Consider the following 23,160-nt stretch of genomic DNA (forward strand, 5'->3'; position numbering starts at 1 on the left):
GACTGGCCAAAAAAAAAAAGTTTATTTACATGTGGTTGTATCTTTGAATGAGTTGCAAATTTTAATTTTTTATATTCTATAACACCTTACAAAAGTGCACTGTTGAATATGGGTCTACAAATTAAACTAGTGGCTCATGCCTGCAATCCTAGCTATTCAGGAAGCTGAGATCCGAGCATCATGGTTTCTAGTCAGCCCAGGCAGGAAAGTGCATGAGATTCTTATCTCCAATTAAGTATTCAAAAGTTGGAAGCAGAGGGTAGAACACTAGCCTTGAGCCAAAAAAGCTCAGGGATAGTGCCTAAGCCCTGAATTCAAGCTTGGGAGAGTACATGCTCACACATGCATGCACACTTATGTATGCCCGCGTGCACACACACACCATTTCTGAGATTCAAATGTATTTTATGTGTTCATCAAATAGCATAGGCATTTTGTTTCTGGATCTACTTGACACAAACTCCAAACCTGAGAATTTATTCTGATGTTTCCCTGCCATAAGCTTCTATGGACTTAACTGAACCAACCTACTTTGGATCTGATGACCTTCCCTTTGAAGCATAGCAATATCTGGGGCTTGTATTTTTCTTTTTATTTTTGGTACCGTACCTCGAGTCCATCATTTTTGCTATTTTATTGGAGAGAATCTTAAGGACTTCCCTGTCCAGGCTGACTTCTAACTATAATCCTCTGATCTTAGCCTTCTAAGGTGCTAAGATTATAGGCATGAGCCACAATCCTGGCTTCTCTACATTTTCTATAATGAATATATTATCAGTTTGAGAAAATAAACCAATGCTTATTACGTTCTAGTTATGTATATTGTGTGCATCATGCTATATAAAGCTTGTTTGGTGACAGTTCTAGCCCTAAGGTCCTATCAAGTTGTTATAATACAACATAAACAGACGTTCTCCATTTTACTGACAGTCTGGTCAATTTTCTAGCTATATACTCAGCCAAATTACTCAACTAACTTTTCTAACATTTAGTCTTCACAACTATAAAACAAGAATGAGTTGGGCATCAGTTATTCAGGCCTGTAATCCTAGCAGTTGGAGGCTAAACTAGGTAGGCAGAAGGAAAGTTAGCTAGGCTCCATCTCCAAAATAACCAGCAGAAAGCCTAAGCAGACATGGCTCAGAGACATGCATAACAAGCACAAGGTCCTGAGTTCAAATCTAACTGCTGCCAAAAAGGAGAGAGAATGAGTGCAAAACATGGTGGTAGGTACTTATAATCCCAGCACTCATGAGGCTAAGTATCACAAATTAAAGATCAATATAGTGTGACTCTGTCCTGCCCAAAACCTACCTCCAAGAAAGAACTGAAATAATCTATATTACAGGCCCAATCCCCCTTTTGTTTGGTGCTGGTTCTGGGGCTTGAACACACCAGGGCCTTACATTCTCTACTTTTTTTCCACTTCTGGCTTTTTGGTGGTTAACTGGAGTCTCATGAACTTTCCTGCTGGGCTTGCTGAGATCCTCAAATCTTAGCCTCCTACGTAGCTATTTACAGGCATGAGCCACTAGCACCTGGCTCACAGGGCACTTCTTAAAAATTGTGAGAATATAGGCCAAGGACAAGGCCTATCAATAACAAGACTCAATAAGCAGCTGCCAAATGTCTCAAAGCTAGGAAAACTATGTACAATTATATAGAAGGTATCAACTAACCTGGGAGGAGCTTAAGCAGTCAGATCTAATATTGAAGGGAAAATGTTCAAGCTACACTGATACATTTACTTTAAATACATAAAAATATAGGCCTTCAAAGAACAGTTTATAACACTGCTAACACTAAGATTACAAACTGCCTCATAAGAAGTATAAATAACTTACCTCATGATTGATGACCGTCCAGCCACAAGATGAATCACTGTCACTGGAATTTTCAGACATTTTTTAGGTCTACAAATACAAGAACATATTGACTTGTGGTACCATTTTTTAAACATTCTATAGGAAGCTCTTATTCCAGGTGATACCCAACTATGAAAGATGGCTTACTGACCTTCAGATAAAACCGAGACAACCCACTCATACATAGATTTACCATATGACATTTGACTTCATACTTACAGATCAAAGACAAAGAGACCCTCCTGATCTATAATAATATAGACAGTTAAATTGTTGAAATAAGGGAAATGCAGGGTGGGCACCAATGACTCATGCCTGTAATCCTACCTACTCAAAAGCTAAGATCTGAGGATCAAGGTCTGAAGTACCTCTCTTATCTCCAATTACAAAAAAAGCCTAAAGCGGAGCTGTAGCTCAAATGGTAGAGTGTCAGCCTTGAGCAAAAAAGCTCAGGGACAGAGCCCAGACCCTCAAGCCCCAGGATGAGCAAAAAAAAAAAAAAGAAGAAGAAGAAGAAGACAGAATGGAGAAAGAGGGAGAAAGGGAGAGAAGGAGAAGGAGTAGCAAGCCAGACAGCCAGGCAGCCAGCAAGCAAGTAATCAACCTAGCAAGAGAGTGAGTAATGTGAAAGAAAATGTAGAATATGATGGCGCAGAGTGGAAGGGGCAGGAGAACCAAATTTCACCCTGAGAAGCAGGTCAATGCAGTGCAGAAGAGATACCAGCAGGGCTGGGAAGGTGGCTCAGTGGTAGAGCGCTTGCCTTGCATGCCTGAGGCCCTGGGTTCGATTCCTCAGCACCACATAAGCAAAAAGAAAAAGCCGGAAGTGGCACTGTGGCTCCAAGTGGTAGAGCCCTAGCCTTGAGCTGAAGAGCTGAGGGACAGCGCCCAGGCCCAGAGTTCAGGCCCCACGACCGAACCCCCCCCCCCCCCAAAAAAAAAGAGATACCAGCAGTAATGGCCTGCAGGACTGCCTGGGCTTCAGAGCAAGTTCTAGGCTGGCCTGGGCTAGCTACATAGTGAGCCCCTGTCCCACAAGGAAATAAACCATACTTAATTTGTAAAACTAAAAAAAATTACTTTGCCTCATTAAAAGTAACTGGAACTAGTTACCTGATAAGATGGTACCCCTCATCATTGCTGAGTAACTACATTTTACTACGTAGTGATGTCAGTTTCCATTTCCACATCTTCTAGAATTACACATGATGGAGAAGAATGTGGGGCACTATTATCCCATAATTCTGAAATTCCGAAGAAAAACAACCAATAGCCTGTAGGCAAAGGCCCCAGAGCCAGGTGAGATGAGAGGGCCATCAAGAGTACGTCAATATACTCTTCCAACGTTTCTGCACCTTTCATCTCCCCAGCTGTGAAAATGCCATCATTTCACTTGAGAAAGATACTGATGTAACGAATGAAAATGTTTTTTACAATCTTTCTAATTAACTTTCTAATTTCTGTCCAACAATAAAGAACCCTAGAGACATCTTTGGAACATTTAATACTGTAGTCCACCATTCAACAAGTACTCACCGAGCTTACTCTGCCTTTAACAATGCCCAAGTACTCAGAAGAAACAGTAGAAGGAAAACTAAAAAAAAAAAAAAAAAAACTTCTCTAAAGACAACTTAGCCTATCACTTGGTAACTCTCATCTATGATCCAAGTTATTTAGAAGCTGAGATCTGAGGATTATGGTTCAAAGCCAGCCTAGGCAGACAAAAATTCAGGAGACTCCAATTACCTAACAAAAAGCTGGAAGTAGAGCTGTAGATAGATAGAGCACCAGCCTTGAGGAAAAATAAAGTGTGAGGCCCTGAGTTTCAAGCCCCAGTATCAAAACCAAAAGAAAGAAAAATGACAGTTTACTTTCCAGATGTGACCAACTAATTGTTCACAAGTTGCAAAGGAGAGGGCTGCAGGAATTAGAATATACAATATAGTGGTTAGAAAGGCCTCTTGGAGGGGCTGGGAAGGTGGCTCAGTGGTAGAGTGCTTGCCTTGCATGCATGAGACCCTGGGTTCGATTCCTCAGCACCACATAAGCAGAAAAAACCGGAAGTGGCGCTGTGGCTCAGGGGGTAGAGCACTAGCCTTGAGCTGAAGAGCTGAGGGACAACGTCCAGGCCCAGAGTTCAGGCCCCACAACTGACCAAAAAAAAAAAAGAAAAGAAAAAAGAAAGGCCTCTTGGAGCCAGGCACCAGTAATCTTAGCTACTCAGGAGGCTGAGCCCTGAGGATCACAGTTCAAAGCCAGCTGGGACAGGAAAGTCTTATCTTGCCTTGAGCTGAAGAGCTAAGGGTCTGCGCCCAGGCCCAGAGTTCAAGCCCCACGACCAACAAAATAAATAAAATAAAATGTTTACTAAAACCAGGTGTGGTGCAGCGGTACACATCTATTATTTCAGAACCTAGGAGGCTGGTGGAGATGGGAAAGTTTGAGGCCAGGCTGGGCTAGATAAATGAGTTCCAGGACAGCTTGGCCTACACAGCAAGGACCTACCTCAAAAAAAGACACACATGGCTGGCTGAGTTCACAGTGCAGAAATGCCAACTTCAAGGTTATGTGCATCATAAAAATAAAGACAACCAGTCCATGGTAAGCTGGCTCTTCTAGGCATAATGGGGTAGAGAAACACTGAAAATTCTCAAAGGAAGAATAAATTCACTTTATCCATGTTCAGAGGCAGTAATACTGTGACATAGCAAATTATCTCGATCTAGAAAATAACTTCCGTAGAAGTGAATCAATAAAGCATTACTTCCTAAGTTTCCTTCTCCCATGTAACAACCTCTGAAATTAGGAAACAAAACCCACTAGTGCCTTATTTGAGGATTGAAAACCCCACCTCTGTTAAAGTTTGAAATAGGGCTGGGAAGGTGGCTCAGTGGTAGAGTGCTTGCCTTGCATGCATGAGGCCCTGGGTTTGATTCCTCAGCACCACATAAGCACAAAAAGCTGGAAGTGGCGCTGTGGCTCAAGTGGTAGAGCACTAGCCTTGAGCTGAAGAGCTGAGGGACAGTGCCCAGGCCCAGCGTTCAGGCCCCAGGACCAACCAAAAAAAAAGTTTGAAATAAAGTGAGTAAACCAGAAGAAACTGAGATACCAGCAAATAGGGAAATGTTCCTTTCAGCAGACATTCTTTCAATGAGAGAAAGATCCTGAGTTCCCCAAGGAACTCAATTTTGAAAAAGCTTGCAAAGACTATTATTGGGTAGAGAGATAGACAAGTTTATTCTGCCCTCAGGGGTACTAGGAAGCCTCCAGGCCTCATTATTTTTACACACGCACACACTTTTTTTTTTAACAGAGAAATAACAACTATTGGATTATGGCTCAGTGTTATATTTTATTAACAATTTTTTTTAATGTAGAGTTGTTCTAACTGGATAAAAATAAACATCCTTTTTTATTTCAAATATCTTTTTCACAAAATGATAATTTAATTTTCTAATAGCTGCCTTCTTCCATTTAAGAATATTGCATTTGCCGAGCACCAGTGGCTCACACCTGTAATCCTAGCTACTCAGGAGGCTGAGATCTGAGGATCTCGGTTCAAAGCCAGCCCGGGCAGGAAAGACCGTGAGACTCCTATCTCCAACAAACCACTAGAAAACCGGAAGTGGAGCTGTAGCTCAAGTGGTAGAGCACTCGCCTTGAGCTGAAGAGCTGAGGGACAGTGCGCAGATCAAGAGTTCAAGCGCCACATGGGTGGGGGGGGAGGGAGGGAGAATATTGCATTTGTTAAGATTTGCATATCTTGCCAGGCCCCAGTGGCTCACGCCTGTAACCCTTACTACTCAGGAGGCTGAGATCTGATCTGAAGATCCCGGTTTTTGCCAGCCTGGGCAGGAAAGTCCGTGAGACTCTTATCTCCACTCAGAAAACTGGAAGTGGCACGGAGGCTCAAGTGGTAGAGCATTAGCCTTGAGCTGAAGAGCCTAAGCCCAGAGTTCAAGCCCCTTGACCGACAAAAAAAAAAGTTTGCATACCTGATTACAGAATAGAGTGCATGCATTGTTACTTTCTAGTGGTAATACTAGTAAGTATTTATCATCTATAAAATCAGTTGATAGGCTGGGTGCCAATGGCTCACGCCAGTAATCCTAGCTACTCTGGAGGCTCTCTATTCAAAGCCAGCTGGGCTTGGAAAGTCCAAGAGACTCTTATCTCCAATTAACTGCCAGAAAACCAGAAGTGGCACTGTGGCTTAAGTGGTAGAGAGCATGCCTTGAGCTAAAGAGCTCAGGGACAGTGCTCAGGCCCAGAGTTCAAGCCCAAAGATGACAAAACAACAACAACAAAATTAGTTGATAATCTGTAATAATGACTTTATAAAGGTCATTAGCAATCAGCACATTTTATTCATTTGTTTTCCTTTTACTTTCATTCACCATATTCACTAAGCTATTAATTACTTTAAATTTCTAAGACTGCCGGGAGCTGGTGGCTCATGCCTGTAATCCTAGCTACTCAGGAAGCTGAGATCTGAGGACTCAGGAGGCTGAGATCTGAGGACTGAGGTTCAAAGCCAGCCAGGGCAGGAGAGACGGGGAGACTCCTATCTCCAATAAACCACCAGAAAACCGGAAGTGGCGCTGTAGCTCAAGTGGTAGAGCGCTTGCCTTGAGCTGAAGAGCTGAGGGACTAGCACCCAGGCCCAGAGTTCAAGCCCCATGGCCAACCAAAAAATAAATAAATAAATAAATTTCTAAGACTATCTGACATGAATATTCTAGGGTCAAGTTAACCTGAAGCTAGCCAAAAAGTCAGATGGCGAGTGTTAACCTGCCCAGAAAGTGTCAAAACTACTAAGAACCTCTTCTGAGGACCTGACTTCCTATTTAATGTAGTCTGTTCATGAGGTAAACTAAAAGCCCATTTTAGAGCCTTAAAAAAAAAAAAAAAAAAAAGAGCCACTTCCTGTCAGACAAATGATCCCTCTCACACTTTTCAACATGAGATTAAAACAAAAATTAAAGGCCTAACCAGAAAAGCACATTACAATTTCAGAGCCTTTATTACAGCAGAGTGCAAAGTCACTGTCAGGAGAAAAGCCAGGTTTTCTTCAACAGAGAAAACAGTGTACCAAGTGCTACCAAAAGATCAAATGAAGCCCCTTTTGATTTTTTTCAAGCTTGCCCATCAAATAATATGTAGCACATCAAGGCATCACACTTCAAATGTGTAATATTCCTTATGTAAATAAATGTCACTTATGTAGTCCAAAAATACTTTTAGTAAGTAGATCAGTCTGCCACTTACAAAATGAACTCATTTGCATATCTGATATCATCTTCACAAATATCCCAGGAAGGCAACTAGCTATTATTTATAACTCATTAAGCCTTCTGATTCCCATATTCCAGTACTGTTCATTTCATTGTAGTGTTGCTATTTATCCAGAAGGTTTCAGAAAGATAGTAAAAGATAGTGATTTATGGACAAGTATAAAGAATTCCTTTTGTAGCTTCCAGTGATTAAAGAGAAAAATTTCTAACTCTTATTACTTATGTTCCAATACTTCCTCAGAATACCCTATAAGTTCTTTTTAAAATTTTTTACAATAAAGACTTTAAAAAAATCCCTAAATGGGCTGGGAATGTGACTTAGTGGTAGAGAGCTTTCCTAGCAAGCATGAAGCCGATTCCTCAGTACCACATAAACAGAAAAAGCCAGAAGTGATGCTGTGGCTGAAGTGGTAGAGTGCTAGACTTGAACAAAAACGCTCAGGGACAGTGCCCAGGCCCTGAGTTCAGGCCCCAGGACTGAGGGAGAAAAAAATCCCTAAAAATGTATTAGTTACATGCAATTCTGCACACATATGGCTAAATTTCATCTTAGTACTCAAACTGAAAGATAATTTGGTTAAGTTTACCCAGAAAAGGCTTCTGAAGCCAACTTGTTTCTGACTTTTAATCTAGTCAAAACTGCAAAGTATCAGAAGAGAGAGTTCTTAAAAAATAGTTATTTCTTACAAAGCAACTTCCTTACCATAACCGCACATACACAGACTTAATTCTGCCTGTAGTGGTTCTGTATTGTTGGATGAGTCTGCATTTCCTGTTTCAAAATACTGGGGGGGGGCGGGGGGGGGGGGGGGGGAGTTACCAGCCTTGCCAGTGTTGCCTGTGTTCAACATTTTTAGAAAAAACTACTTTAACAATAAAGGTATGAAATGGGGGGGGGGGGGGCAGGGAGGAATAGTGAAATTTGGAGAGGGTACCTCCAAAGCAGAGAACCTAAAATACTACTGCACAAAAAACAAATGAACAACAAGCTTCAGAATACATATTTTGTTACAAGTAAACGGACACACAGGATTGGTTGGGGTAAATCTCAATTTTTTTCAAAGATGATAATGGCACAAAGGCATATAACTACTCTTATGAAATATTGTTCTCAGGGCTGGGAATGTGGCTTACTAGTAGAGTGTTTGCCAAGAATGCATGAAGCCCTGGGTTCCTCAGTACCACACAAACAGAAAAAGCTAGAAGTGGTGCTGTGGCTCAAGTGGTAGAGTGCTAGCCTTGAGAGGCTCAGGTACAGTGCCCAGGCCCTCAGTTCAAGCTCCAGGACTGGCTAAAAAAGAAATAATGTTCTTTAAGAAAAATCAAAAGGGCTGGGAAAGTGGCTCAGTGGTGCAGTGCTTGCCTTGCATGCATGAGGCCCTGGGTTCGATTCCTCAGCACCCCAGAAGCAGAAAAAGCTGGAAGTGACACTGGGGCTCAAGTGGGAGAGTGTCAGCCTTGAGCTAAAGAGCTAAGGGACAGTGCCCAGGCCCAGAGTTCAGGCCCCATGACTGACAAAAAAGAAAGGGAAAAAAGGGAGGGAAGGAGGGAGGGAGAAAGGTCAAAATATGGGCTAAGTAACCAATATGCAACCTATGTATCCATATCCAATAAATGGATAAAAATAAAACAAAAACAAGGGGCTGGGAAGCTGGCTCAGTGGTAGACCGCTTGCTTTGCATGCATGAAGCCCTGGGTTCGATTCCTCAGCACCACATAAGCAAAAAGAAAAAAGCTGGAAATGGTGCTGTGGCTCAAGTGGTAGAGCACTAGCCTTGAGCTAAAGAGCTGAGGGACGGTGCCCAAGCCCTGAGTTCAGGCCCGACGACTGGACCCCCCCCCAAAAAAAAGGGGGTCCAAAATATTACACATGTAGAATACAGTACTCAAATTATTCAGTGTTATAATAATGGCATAGGGCAGGACCACAATGGCTCACACCTGTAATCCTAGCTACTCAGGAAATTGAAATGTGAGGATCTTGGTTCGAATCCAGCCTGGGCAGGAAAGTCCATCTCCAATTAACCACCATAACGCCATAAGTGCAGCTGTGGGTCAAGTGGTAGTGTTACTCTTGAGCACAAAAGGCTAAGGAACAGCACCTACTCCGTGAAGATTGGCGTTGGGCACACAAGCAAGCACAAAAGAGAAAACAAAACAAAACAAATACAACCACCGGCTCTGCGGTTTAGTGTACAAAACTGGTTCCAGGTTTTGTGGGGGTTTTGTACTAGGGATTGAACCCAGAGCCCCCCAAGCTAGGGGAATACTTCGTTGGCAAACTATATCCCCCAGACCCTTTCATTTTGGGGCTAAATTGCCTAGGCTGGGGGCCTCCAACTAGAGACCCTCCAGCCTCAGGCTCCGGAGGGAGTTGTCTAAGACTTCAGGCTCCCCAGCAGCTTTAACTGGGAAGTGGTTAAAACTCACACGTCCGTAGTTGCCAGTGACCTCAATTCCAGAAGGAGTTAATTATTCATATGGTAAATATGGGGAGGGAGGGGGGAAAGGGAGAGGGAGAGGGCGGGGAGGAACACCAAGATTTTAACCTTAGGCCAGGATGCCGTAACAGTAACTTGGGGGAACTCACCTTTGAAAAGGACAAATCACTCCTAAAACTTGCAGTGCTAGAGCAACTAGCAACTAAAACTATATATATATAAATATATATATTATAAATATTATATATAGATATGCCTATATCTATTATATAGATATAGATCTCTATATATATTATGTAGATATATTATATAATATATGTATTATATATATAACTATGTATGTATATATATAACTATATATATGTTGTTGTTGTTTAAAGGCCTCATTCCGTTCCTAAAGCTAAAGAAGCAGGGGAAGTGCAAATCTCACCACCCAAGGAGCGCTCTTAATTGGCAGGATCGCTCCCCCACCCACGGGAGAGGGTCTGGATTAACTAGATAAACTTGGCACGCGCGCCGGCGCCGCGCGGGACCACTGCCACCCGGGCCCGCTCCGTGAAGCAAGCTCAGCGCTCCAGGGGAAAAGGGGATTCGATTCTTCTGGGACCGGCGTGTGAAGAGCGGAAATCTCAGCCTCATTAAAATGACCCTGTGATCTCGTCTCTCCCGGGCACCTCGGGGCTCGCCCGTCACCGACACACCGGCGGGGGGGGGGGGGGGCTTAGGTGAGCGCGCCGAACGTCTTACCATACGGACTCGGAGCGCGGGCTCCTCGCGGGGTTCCCCGGGCTCGCCAGCTCCCCGACCCCCCGACGCCGCGCACAGCTCGCGGGCTGCAGATGAGGCTCAGGGAGTGGTGGAGACTCCCCCAGGCGGGCGCTCGGGTCGGCCCGGGCCGCGGAGTCCGCACGGTCGCTGCCGCCCGAGGTCGCGGCGCGGCCGGGCGCGCTGGGAGCCCGAGTGCCCGCCGCGGGGCCGCCCCCGCCTCGAAGGGAGACCTCCCCGGCGTCCGCTCGGATAAGACTCACCGACAGCGGGACCCGAACCCTCCTCCTCACAGCCGAAACTCACCCACGACCTTACCTGGCCCCAGCAGCGCCACCTCCAGCAGAAGGAGCCGGCTGTCACGACGCCGGCGGTCACGGCTCCAGGTGCCAGTGACGCCTCTCGTAAAAACAACAACCTGCTCGCTCGCAGGCGTCCGCAGCCGGGCAGCGGCGGCTGGCGGGGCGTCGCGGTGCATGCCGGGATTTGTAGTTCTGCTGGCGCCTCCGGCCTTGAAGGCTGCGGGGGAAAAGAACTACGAATCCCGAAGAGCAGCGCAGCCCACCGCGGCCGGAAACTGGGCCTGACGAACACGGATCTTCTCACCATCCGGGCTCCTGGGCCGGCGGCCGGTTGCTATGGAAACGGGTTGCAAACCACTACAAAGGATTCGCGGTTTCCACCCACCGAACTACGGAATAGACCCGTCGCTTTATCGGATATTGACCCAGCCCCTCTCTCTTATTGCTTTAAGTGGTTGCAGGTAAAAGGGCTCAGGGCCCTCGCCGGATATATCAACCTTTGCATTTGCTGAAGAAATTAAAACCCGGAGGGAGAATGACTGACCCAAACTGGGTGGGTTTGGGGCTCGAGGCTCAAGGAGCTTTTGTATTGATAAAATTTGGGTATTCTTAGATAAAATTTGAGGCACCACCCACTTACCCCCTCCCCCCCCCCCCGCTTCCCCTCCCCCCCGCTTCCCCTCCCCCCTCCCCCCCCACCAACAAGGACTCCTCCCTGGGCCAACGCGAAGCTTTTATATTTGCAAATGCAAATGCACTAGCTTTCAATCGTGACTGGGTAGGGGGCGGGAGTGCCCTGTTTTTCCACTGCTGACATTCTAGTGATGGCTGTACACAGTTCCAAGGTTCCTGAATTCTATTTTGCTTGCTTATTTGCGGTGCTGGGCATCGAGTCCTGAGCCTTGTGCGTGGTTGAGCGAGCGCTTTTGCAACCCTACACTTTAATATTCATGGTTTAATATTGTTTTTGGTTGCTGTTGTTTTTTTTTTTTTTGGTCAATTGTGGGGCTTGAACTCTGGGCCTGGGCGCTAGCGCTCTACCACTTGAGCCACAGCGCCACTTTCGCTTTTCTGCTGGTTCATTGGCTTGGAACTGCGATCCTCAGATCTCAGCCTCCTGAGAAGCTAGGATTACAGGGGTGAGTGCCCAGCGCCCGGCTCATAATTGAACATTGTACTTTGTCCAAAAGAGGAGGTGAAGAAAAGAAAAATACATAATGCACTTGTTGGAAAGTTAAGGCTTAATTCTGTCCCCTTTGGTGTTGCCATTTATATATATATAATTTTTTTGGTCTTTTATAGCTTTCTCCCCACCCTAACCCCAGACCTGAGGACCAAACTCAGGGCCTTGCGCTCGACAGGCAGGCGCTCTTCAGCCGAGCTAAACCCCCAGCTCCAATTCTGTCCCCTTTGTAAGGAAATATTTCAAATCCTGGGTTTCAGGTACTCGAAATATTTCCTTACAATGTCAACTAAGTTTAAAAAAAAAAAAAGACATTTAAAAAGAAGATACTGACCCCAATACAGACAAAAAAGTGCTTTACAGTTAGACCTCAGTTGTTTGTACTTTGGGGACAATTGTAACTTCAAGTGACTCGACACCAAAACAGGAAAAAAAGTTATTATTTTCATAATAACGATCTATGCGATGGAATTTTTTTTAATTCAAAGGCTCGTTTTCATTTGTTTTTTTTTTTTAATAAATGTTATTTTACTCAGGAACTCAAAACCTTAAGCCAAAGTGGTACACACCTGTTGAGGCAGGTAGTTACCAGCTTGATGAGACCTCATATAAAAATTAAAACGCAGGGGCTGTGGGAAGGTGGCTCAGTGGTAGAACGCTTGCCTTGCATGCACGAGGCCCTGGGTTCGATTCCTCAGCACACATAAGCAGAAAAAAAAAAAAGCCAGAAGTGGCGCTGTGGCTCAAGTGGTAGAGCGCTAGCCTTGAGCTGAAGAGCTGAGGGACAGCGCCCAGGCCCAGAGTTCAGGCCCACCAGACCCCCCCCCAAAAAAATTAAAACGTAGATGGGGGGGCTTCATTACATGCCCAAGGTATGTCATCTTAAAAATGAGAGGGCTTCTGTCTCGGAGCCCCATCCTTGGGGATTCAAAAACACCTGACTTAGGAAGGAGGAGGAGGGGGGAACCACAGGGAGAGAGATTTAAGTCTGTTTTTTCTGGCTGGCATTGAGCACTGGACTCTACCTCCGGGCACAGGCTCCTGTACTTCTCTAAACAAATTATTTTCCTGCAAGTTAAACGTCAAGGTAGTTGATTTGCTTTGTGTTCATGGCTACCATAAAGTAGGGCATTGAACATTTGGACATGAGCTGAAGGTTACACTAGATGTTCTGAGTACGGTAAACCTACCAAAAGATCTATAGCTGTTAGCATCTTTATCATTTAAGTGCTGCTTCTTTTTAAAAATTAGAACACTGTGCCTGGAGAGAAAGTAACTTTGCCAAGGACAACTCTAAATGTGGGAGACACTGTTACACCTTCTGAGAAAGTTCTTTATGATCTTTAATAAAATAAGGCAGATAGCTGGCACTGGAGATTCGGGAGTGTAATTCTAGCTACTCAGGAGGATCTGAGGAATCATGTTTTGAAGTCAGACTGAGTGGGAAAGACTGTGTGACTTTTATCTCTAATTAACAACCAAAAAGCTAGAAGTAGCGCTGTAATTCAAGTGGTAGCCCATCTGTGAGTGAAAAGACTAAGGGACAATGCTAAGGCCCTAAATTCAAGCCAGCACAGGCACAAAATAATTAAATAAAGGCAGACACTGAAAATATAGACCTCACAGGGAGGTTACAGTGGAGGTGTCTGGTGTAATTAGCTTTGAAGGTGGTAAATTGTACTCACAGGCACAAAGATATTAGATCTGAATGATAGTAAATGGCTACTAAAAGGGCCTGAAGAGAGGTCAAGATCTTTCTCCTTGGAATTTGTAGCATTCCACCTATATTCAGTCATCAACGTTCTAGCCAGTTTGTAGATGTAGCTTCTTTAGAAAACTCTAGTTCTCGGAAGTGGTGCTGTGGCTCAAGTGGTAGAGTGCTAGCCTTGAGCTGAAGAGTGCAGGGACAGCGCCCAAGCCCAGAGTTCAAGCCCCACGACTGACCAAAAAAGAAAGAAAGAAAGAAAGAAAACTCTAGTTCTCATACAATAGCAGACTACACATACCACAAATTTGTGTCGATTTTTTTGCAAAATGGGTAGGTGTATAAACTTCATAAAATCTCTGGAGTATGCAGAAGAAATCTAATAACCTGAGAAGCGTGATAATAATGCGTGTCTGTAATCCCAGCACTGACTTTGGTATAGGAGGATAGGAGTTCAAGGCCAACCTGGGGTCACAGGGCAAGAACCTGTCTCCACAAAAAAAAAACCAAAGTTTCAGACAGGCACTGGTGGCTTATGCCTGTAATCCTAGCTACTCAGGTGGCTAAAATCTGAGAATCATGGTTCAAAGCTAGCCTGGGCAGGAAAGTCAATGAGACTCTTACCTCCAATTAACTGCCAGAAAACTGGAAGTGGCACTGAGGTGCAAGAACTGAAGAGCTGAGGGACAGCGCCCAGGTCCAGAGTTCAAGCCCCACAATTGACCAAAAAAAAAAAAAGTTTATTAGGAAAGGCTTTTTTTTGGTCAGTAGTGGAGTTGAACTCTGGGCCTGAGTGCTGTCCCTCAGCTCTTCAGCTCAAGGCTAGCACTCTACCACTTGAGCCACAGCGCCACTTCCGGCTTTTTTCTTTTTTTGCTTATGTGGTGCTGAGGAATCGAACCCAAGGCCTTGAGCATGCAAGGCAAGCGCTCTACCACTGAGCTATCTTCTCAGCCCATCACTTCTGTTTTCTAGTGGTTTATTGGAGATAAGAGTTTCATGGACTTTCCTGCCCGGGCTGGCTTTGAACCCAGATCATCAGATCTCAGCCTCCTGAGTAGCTAGGATTATAGGCATGAGCCACAGGCGCCTGGCTTAGGGAAGACTTTTATGTACAAAATTAATAGTTGACTGACAAGTAGATTGAATACGGTTTTACAGTGCTTTATTTACTTATTTATTTTGGGTCTAGTCACGGGGCCTGAACTCTGGGCCTGGGCGCTGTCCCTCAGCTCTTCAGCTCAAGGCTAGCGCTCTACCACTTGAGCCACAGCGCCACTTCCGACTTTTTCTTTTTGCTTATGTGGTACTGATGAATTGAACCCAGGGCCTCATGCATGCAAGACAAGCGCTCTACCACTGAGCCACCTTCCCAGCCCCCTTTACAGTGCTTTAAATCAAAAACTGGCCTCTAGGAATTTGGTGTGGGGGGGGAGACACTGGGGGGAGAAAAGAGGGGGTAGTACACTATTTTACCTCAGGTTCATTTCAACTTACCATGTTATGGTTTCTAATTCCCTTCTCCCCTCTCAGAATAGTGGGACCAATCACAAGACCCCGCACCTATTGATGTGATTCTTGGGAGATGAAATGAAATGAAGGGGAATGATGAGATCCTAAACCAGATGAATGTCTATGGCTTCTTAGAAATGAGCAGGATTTTCTGGAAATCCAAGCACCTCTCCTACTTGGTTTTTCCATGGATGTTTATAGCAAGTGTCAGCTCTCTTGGCACTCGGATATAGCATTTGGCAGATGGGGTAACAAGGGAGGCAAAGAGTCTGGCCACCCACTTTCTCTGGCTAGCCTACCTGAACACCAGCTGCTAGACAGAGAGACATCCAGCCCTCACACTCAGTCACTCGGGCTGTACTCACGTAACAATAGCAGCATTTTGTGAAGAAGAACTATAACCAGTCTCAAGTCCATTTAAAACAAAGAGATATGAGGTTATTATTTACTGTTTTTTGAGATAGGGCCTCCCTAAGCTAGGTTGGCCTTGAATTCATTATCCTTCCGTCTCAGCTTCTCTCATGCTGGGATAATGGAGATGCGCCATCACATTCAGCTCTATTTCATTATTTATACTTATTTTATATTTGCAAAGAAAATATGAGTTTCTAAAGTATTGTTTAGTCTCTCAGATAAAATTAAGCAATAAATACAGTTTCAAAGTAAAGTTGATTTAAAAGTCAATTTTTAATAAACTCTAAAAAACAACTCTAAAGAGCTCCTTTAACAGTTTTATTCTTTTTTTTTTTTGTTGGTCGTGGGGCTTGAACATGGGGCCTGGGTGCTATCCCTCAGCTCTTCAGCTCAACGCGAGCGCTCTACTGCTTGAGCCACAGCATCCGGTTTTCTAGTGGTTTATTGAAGATAAGAGTCTCACAGACTTTCCTGCCCGGGCTGGCTTTGAACCATGATCCTCAGATCTCAGCCTCCTGAGTAGCTAGGATTACAGGCCTAAGCCACCGGCACCCAGCTAATAGTTTTATTCTTAAACAAACCATGGGTTAGATGGTTGTTTGGGTTTTTTTGTCAGATGTGGGGGCTGAACTCTGGGCCTGGGCACTGCCTCTCAGCTCTTCAGCTCTAGGATAGTGCCCTACCACTTGAGTCACAGCACCACTTCTGGCTTTTTTCTGCTTATGTGGTGCTGAGGAATCGAACCCAGGGCCTCATGGATACAAGGCAAGCACTCTACCACTCAGCCAACTTCCCAGCCCTAGGTGGGGTTTTCTTGGTTTTGTTTTTTTCTTTGGTGCTGGTCCTCGGACTGGAACTCATAGCTTGGTCCTGCCCTTGAGCTTCTTTTTTGCTTTAGGCTAGGCACTCTAACACTTGAACCACAGTGCCACTTCCGGCTTTTTCTGTGTATGTGGTGCAGAGGAATCGAACCCAGGGCTTCATGCATGCTAAGCAAGCACCTTACCACTAAGCCACATTCCCAGCCAATAGAAAGGTTTTTTGTTGTTTGTTTAAGGGTACTACTGGGATTTGAACTCAGGGACTCATGCTGTCACTTGGCTATCAATCTACTCCTTGAGCTACACTTCTAGCACAGCTTTTTGTTGGGTTAGTTTGGAGATAAGGATCTCAGACTTTTCTGCCTAGGCTAGCTTCAAACTGGAATCCTCATATCCAGCCTCTAGAGTAGCTAGGATCACAGATATGAGCCACTGGTACCTGATTATTTTACTCTGATTTTAAGTGTCATTATATTAAGCAGTGTAGGGTAGCTCGCTACTCAAGATGCCACAATGTAAGGATCATGGTTTCAAGACAGCCCAAGCACAAAACTCCTTGAGATTATTATCTCCAGTTAACCACCAAGAAGCCAGTAAGTGGAGCTGTGGTTCAAGTGTTAGAGGGCTAGCCTTCAGTAAAACAAGAAAAGATCTGGGGGGCTGGAAATGTGGCTTAGAGGTAGAGTGCTTGCCTAGAATGTCTGAAGCCCTGCGTTCAATTCCTCAGTGTCACATACACAGAAAAAGCCAGAAGTGGCACTGTGGCTTAAGTGGTAGAATGCTAGCCTTGAGCAAAAAGAAGCTCAGGGACAGTACTCAGGCCCTGAGTTCAAGTCCCAGGACTGGCAAAAAAAAATCTGGGACAGTCCCCAGTCCCCAGACTGCTGTAAAACAAAACAAAAGTCCTGGGTACCAGGCACTGGGTGGACCACTCCTGTAATCCTAACTACTCAGGAGGCTGAGATCTGAGGATCGTTGTTCAACGGCAGCCTGGGCAGGAAAAGTCCATGAGACTCTTACCTCCAATAAACAACCAGAAAACTGGAAGTGGCATGGTGGCTCAAATGGTAGAGCACTCTCCTTGAGCTGAAGAGCTGAGGGACAGCACCCAGGCCCAGAGTTCAAGCCCCATGACTGACCAAAAACTAACAAACAAACAAACAAACAAACAAACCTGATTCAAGATGACTGGAGGAATAGAAAACCTACCCAGCATGCTTGGGGCCTAGGTTCATGTCCTAGTACTGCAAAAATCAAACAATCAATGACTCTCCCCACGCTGGGCATGGTGGCCACTCATGCCTGTAACCCCAACACACCTGGGAAGCAGAAGAAGATCTGTATGAGTTCTAGGCTAGCCTGGGCCATGCAAAAGGCCAAATGACTCCCTGAAGAGAGCTGGACATGCTGAAAAGAGAGCTGGGGGAATAAATTGAACTCTTATTTCTTAATCATTGAGGCTTTTTTTTTTTCCAGTCCTGGGGCTTGAACTCAGGGCCTAGACACTTGTCTCTGAGCTTCTTTTGCTCAAGGCTAGCACTCTACCACTTGAGCCACAGCGCCACTTCCAGCCTTTTCTGTGTATGTAGTACTGAGGAATCGAGCCCAGGGCTTCATACATGCCAGGCAAGCACTCTACCACTGAGCCACATTCCCAGCCTGAGGCTGACTTTTCTGCATCTGTTTTTTAGGATAAGAAAAGTGCTGAAGCTTCCAATTCAGACATGGAGATGAAATGCGAGCCGCTGCCTACCTGTGTGAACCCGGGCAACCCAGTGTTCTCTTGCATGCTGGACCCGAAGTCACTCTGTTCCACCACCTCACTCTCCAAACCCAAGATGATTATGTATAAAACCAACTCAAGCCACTATGGTGAATTTTTACCAATGCCACAGTTTTTTCCCTGCAATTACACTCCCAAGGAGTACAAATTTTCCAACCATATCAGAGCGACTGGGATGTATCAAAATAACGGTCTAAATACTGCCCCTGATAGAACCAGAACCCTCGATTGTCCTAATTTTCAACATACATTGTGAAAATAAATTCCCTTGACAACTTAAGATGAAACAAATTCGTAAAAATGATTTTTCAATCTAGGGCTTGTGCCTAAATTTAGAATATAAAAAGATTTGAATACAATTTTTTAAAGTAAACCAGTTTTTGTATTGTTTTCTGAAACAAGGTTTAGCTGTGTACCCCAGGGTGGGCCTTTACTCCTGATTCTCTAGCCTCAGCCTCTTGAAGGCTGGGATTACAGGCCTATGCAATGGTTTTTGCTTTTTTTTGCCAGTCATGGGGATTGAACTCTGGGCTTAAGCACTGTCCCTGCACTCTTCAGCTCAAGACCAGTGCTCTACCACGTGAGCCACAGCACCACTTCCCATTTTCTAGTGGTTTATTAGAGATAAGAGTATCATGGACTTTCCTGCGCACGCTGGCTTTGAACCATGATCCTCAGATTTTAGCCTCCTGAAGAGCTAAGATTATAGGTGTAAGCCACCAGCACCTGGTTTGCTATTTTGTTTTTAAGGAAGGACATTATATAGCACATTTATACACTTAAAAAAAAACAGCTGTATTAGGGCTTGAACTCTGGGCCTAGGCACTGTCTTGTGACTCCAATAAACTACCAGAAACGGGAAGTGGGTCTGGGTCTGTGACTCAAGTGGTGGAACCCTAGCTTGAGCTGAAGAGCTCAAGGACAGTGCTCAGGCCCAGAGTTCAAGCCCCACAACCACCACCACCAACAACAACAACAAAGAACAAGAAGAAAATAAAAGAACTTAGTCATGACCTAAAGAATAAACCTAGTTTTATTTTTATTTTTTGTCACTACATGAGATGGACTTACAATGAGGAGCTACATAAAGCTTGCAAACAAGGAAATTATGTCAACATTATAGGAAGAGGAAGGTTGTTTGGTGATGCCATGAAATTCCTTTTTGTTGTTGTTGTTGTTGGTCATGGGGTTTGAACTCTGGGCCTGGATAGAATCCCTGAGCTCTTCAGCCCAAGGCTAGTGCTCCACCACTTGAGCCACAGTGCCACTTCTGGTTTTCTGATAGTTAATTGGAGATAAGCGTCTCAAGGACTTTCCTACCTGGGTTGGCTTTGAACTATGATCCTCAGATCTCAGCCACCTGAATAGCTAGGATTATAGGCATGAGCCATCAGCATTTGGCAAAATTTTTTTCATACTATTTTTTCCTTTGCCAAGCATCATTTAACCTGCTTATAAGAAAAAATGGGAAGGTGGCTCAGTGGTAGAGTGTTTGTTGTTTTTTTTTTTTTTTTTGATCCGGTCCTGTGGGCTGAACTCTGGGCCTGGGCGCTGTCCCTCAGCTCTTCAGCTCAAGGCTAGTGCTCTAGTGGTAGAGTGTTTGCCTTGCATGCATAAGACCCTAGGTTCTACTTCTCAGCACCACATAAGCAGAAAAAGCAGTGCTGTGGCTCAAGTGGTAGAGCACTAGCCTTGAGCTGAAGAGCTAAGGGACAGTGCTCAGGCCCAGAGTTCAAGCCCTACAACCAACCAAAAGAAAAGAAAAAAAGAAAAAATGAATGTCTCATAGCTTAATTTTTTAAATTATGAATGAGAACATTACAACAGCTTAAAGGTGTGTTTGTATGTGTTTGAGGCAGGATTTTGCCATGTCGTGAAAGCAGCCTCATACTCAAGATTCTCCTGCCTCAGCCTCCCAAGAGCTGGGTTATAGTGGGTACCACCACATCCCATACCAGCCTAAAGATGGTAATTTTTTTTTTTTTTTGTCGGTCGTGAGTCTTGAACTCTGGGCCTGGGCGCTGTCCCTCAGCTCTTCAGCTCAAGGTGAGCGCTCTACCACTTGAGCTACAGCGCCACTTCCGGTTTTCTGATGGTTTATTGGAGACAGGAGTCTCAAGGTCTTTCCTGCCTGGGCTGGCTTTGAGCCGTGATCCTCAGATCTCAGCCTCCTGAGTAGCTAGGATTACAGGCCTGAGCCACCAGCGCCCGGCTTAAAGATGGTAATTTTGGTTGAACCGCTCTGTGCATCAAGCAGGAGTACCTACTTCTGCTTTGCTTCTCCCTACTTCATCCTGTTTTGCTAAATAAATCTTAGTAGAAAAAAATTTAAAAAGTTAATTTTGGCCTTTTTTGTTTGTGGTGCTACATTTCCTTCAAACCTATGACCTTACAGAAGTTTGGCAAGTACCTTACCACTAAACTCCATCTCCACACCCTTAATTGCCTTTATTTTGGGCTGTCAGGAAGCTCTTCCTCTATAAAATAGAGTATGTGTTCCACGCAGAAGAGGTTGGTTTTATAAACAGAAAAAAAAAAAAGAGAGAGCAAAGACTGCCCGGGATGTGGCTGTGTGGGAGAGGCTTGCCTGGCAGTCCTGGGGAACTCCTGGGGCTGTCCCCAGGGCTACAAAAAAAAAAAGCAAAATAAATTTAAAAAAACTAATTTGTCTTTTCAAAGTTACTTTAATTTTTAAAGCAGAAGAAAGAAATAAAGAGGTTTTATTGAGAGAGAGAGAGAGAGGTGTGTGTGTGTGTGTGTGTGTGTGTGTGTGTTGGAGCTTGAACTCAAGGCCTGAATGCTGCCCAGGAGCTTCTGAGAGAGAGAGAGAAAGAGAGAGAGAGAGAGAGGTGTGTCTGTGTGTGTTGGAGCTTGAACTCAAGGCTTAAATGCTGCCCAGGAGCGTGTGTGTGTGTGTGTGTGTGTGTGTGTGTGCGCGCGCGCGCGCGCGCGCGTGTGTGTGTGTGTGTGTGTGTGTGTGTGTGTGTGTGTGTGTGTGTGTGTGTGCTTGAACTCAAGGCTTAAATGCTGCCCAGGAGCTTCTTTGCTCAAGACTACCACTTGATCCACAGTTCCACTGTCAGCTTTTTGGTGGTTAAATAGAGATGAGTCCTTTAGACTTTGAACAGAGATCTTCAGATCTCAGCCTCAAGAATACCTAGAATTATAGGTGTGAGCAACCAGCACTGGGCCTCAAATTTGATTTTTAATCTCTTATCAGAAGATCAGATAAATTGATTTGGGTTTGAAAACTTTGAACTTTATCCTAACTGCTCCATTTTGATTTTTAGTGTCCTCTCTGTTGAGGCAGAGGAGACCAAAACAGTGGCCTCTGTGATTTTCGTTTAATGTAAGTAGGCGTTCTGTTTCCTTCAGTCTCCGGAGCGTGGCTAATGTAGACTGGATCCTCAAGAGATGGGTCACAGCCCTTGATGGATCTTTACATATGCCCATAGGAAGCTATGAGAGTGAGTCCTATAATCCCAGCACCTGGAAGGCCAAGACAAGAGAACCAGGAGTTCCAGGCCAGCCTGGACACATAGGGAGATGCTGTCTGAAAAACAGTATTTTATTTTATTTATTTTATTTATTTTTGGTCCAGTCGTGGGGCCTGAACTCTGGGCTGGGCGCTGTCCCTCAGCTCTTCAGCTCAAGGCTAGCGCTCTACCACTTGAGCCACAGCGCCACTTCTGGCTTTTTTCTTTTTGCTTATGTGGTGCTGAGGAATCGAACCCAGGGCATGCAAGGCAAGCGCTCTACCACTGAGCCACCTTCCCAGCCCCCAGTATTTTATTTTTTAAAAAAGGAAGTTATGCAGTTGTGTGTAGTGCTTACATAATAACAATGACACAGCACCCATGTTTGTGTAATCCAACAAACACACAACATGTACAGTGATGTGTCAGCCTTTGCTCTTCTGTTTATGAAATCAACAGCCGCTCAGCTCAAGGGAATATTCTATTTTGTGGAGTTAAGCAGTGCTAAAGTCTAAAATCACAAAGCCAATCAAGGTCTGTAAACTAAATTTGTTATTGTTTGTTATTTTGGACAGAGTCTCACAAAACTACTTTATCTGGCCTTGAACTTGAATTCTCCGGTCCTCTGCCTCCCTTGTGCTGTACTGGCCTATACCACCCAAGGTGCTTAATTTTTAAATTTTTTTACTTTTTGGTGCCAGTTCTAGGGCTTGAACTCAGAACCTGGAAGCTGTCCCAGAACCTCTTTTGCTCAGGGCCAGTGCTCTGCCACTAGAGCCATAGCTCCAATTCTGGCTTTTTTGTTTGTTTAGGGGGAAATAATTTATTGCAAATAAGAGCCTTACAGACTTTCCAGACCCAGCTAGCTTCGAACCACACTCTTCAGATCTCAGCCGCTTAAGTACCTAGGATTACAGGACTGAGCCACTGGTGCCTGGCTTTAAATTTGTTTTTTGACAGCAGCCTATAAGAACAGTTTGAGATAAGATTTTAAGTACCTGAGTACAGGTCAATTTCCAATTAACCTCCAAAAAGCAGATATAAGTAGAACTGTGGCTAAAATGGTAGAATACCAGCCTTGAGCAGAAAAGCTCAGGGACAGTGCACAGGCCCTGAGTTCAAACCCTAGGGCTGGCACATGCACGTGTGTGCGTACACACACACACACACACACACACACACACACACACACACACACACACACACACACACACACACACGTTCACTGTATTTGGAAACTAAACATTTACCAGTATCTACTATAGTAAAGTCAATGTTTCAGACAATAATCAATTTAATATCAACAAATACTTTACACAAATACAAATTTTATTTTAATATTCTTTCTTGTTAAAAATTAAGTATCCTGGTCACATACCAGCAGCAATTTTTGAGCAAGTGTAATTCGAAACCAACAAAACTGGATAAGTAAGCCAGGCGCTCTGGCTCATGCTTGTAATCTTAGTACTCAAGAGCTAAGATCCAGCTGGGAAGGTGGCTCAGTGGTAGAGTGCTTGCCTTGCATGCATGAGGCCCTGGGTTCGATTCCTCAATACCACATAAACAGAAAAAGCTGGAAGTGGCGCTGTGGCTCAAGTG

The 23,160-nt window shown here is 44.5% G+C and overlaps 2 protein-coding genes across 3 annotated transcripts in view; one reads left to right on the plus strand and one right to left on the minus strand.

Moving 5' to 3' along the window:
* Positions 1-10,821, minus strand: part of Ccpg1 (cell cycle progression 1) — a 39,581-nt gene extending 28,760 nt beyond the window's left edge. For both annotated transcript variants that reach the window (XM_042687786.1, XM_042687785.1), the window contains exons 1-2: positions 10,684-10,821; positions 1,845-1,913 (exon numbers count right to left, since the gene is read on the minus strand). In XM_042687786.1, the coding sequence (XP_042543720.1) occupies positions 1,845-1,904 (60 nt within the window). In that variant the 5' untranslated portion in view covers positions 1,905-1,913; positions 10,684-10,821. The remainder of the gene's footprint in view (positions 1-1,844; positions 1,914-10,683) is intronic.
* A 154-nt stretch (positions 10,822-10,975) lies between these two features.
* On the plus strand, positions 10,976-18,458 carry CUNH15orf65 (chromosome unknown C15orf65 homolog). Its single transcript, XM_042687829.1, has 2 exons — positions 10,976-11,220; positions 17,994-18,458. Exons 1-2 carry the CDS (start codon positions 11,203-11,205, stop codon positions 18,339-18,341), a joined length of 366 nt encoding a protein of 121 aa, XP_042543763.1. The 5' UTR covers positions 10,976-11,202; the 3' UTR covers positions 18,342-18,458.
* The last annotated feature ends 4,702 nt before the right edge of the window (positions 18,459-23,160 follow it).

This window comes from Dipodomys spectabilis, unplaced genomic scaffold (assembly GCF_019054845.1).
Source record: "Dipodomys spectabilis isolate Male_0828 unplaced genomic scaffold, ASM1905484v1 ptg000108l, whole genome shotgun sequence".
In the NCBI taxonomy this organism is placed as follows: domain Eukaryota; kingdom Metazoa; phylum Chordata; class Mammalia; order Rodentia; family Heteromyidae; genus Dipodomys; species Dipodomys spectabilis.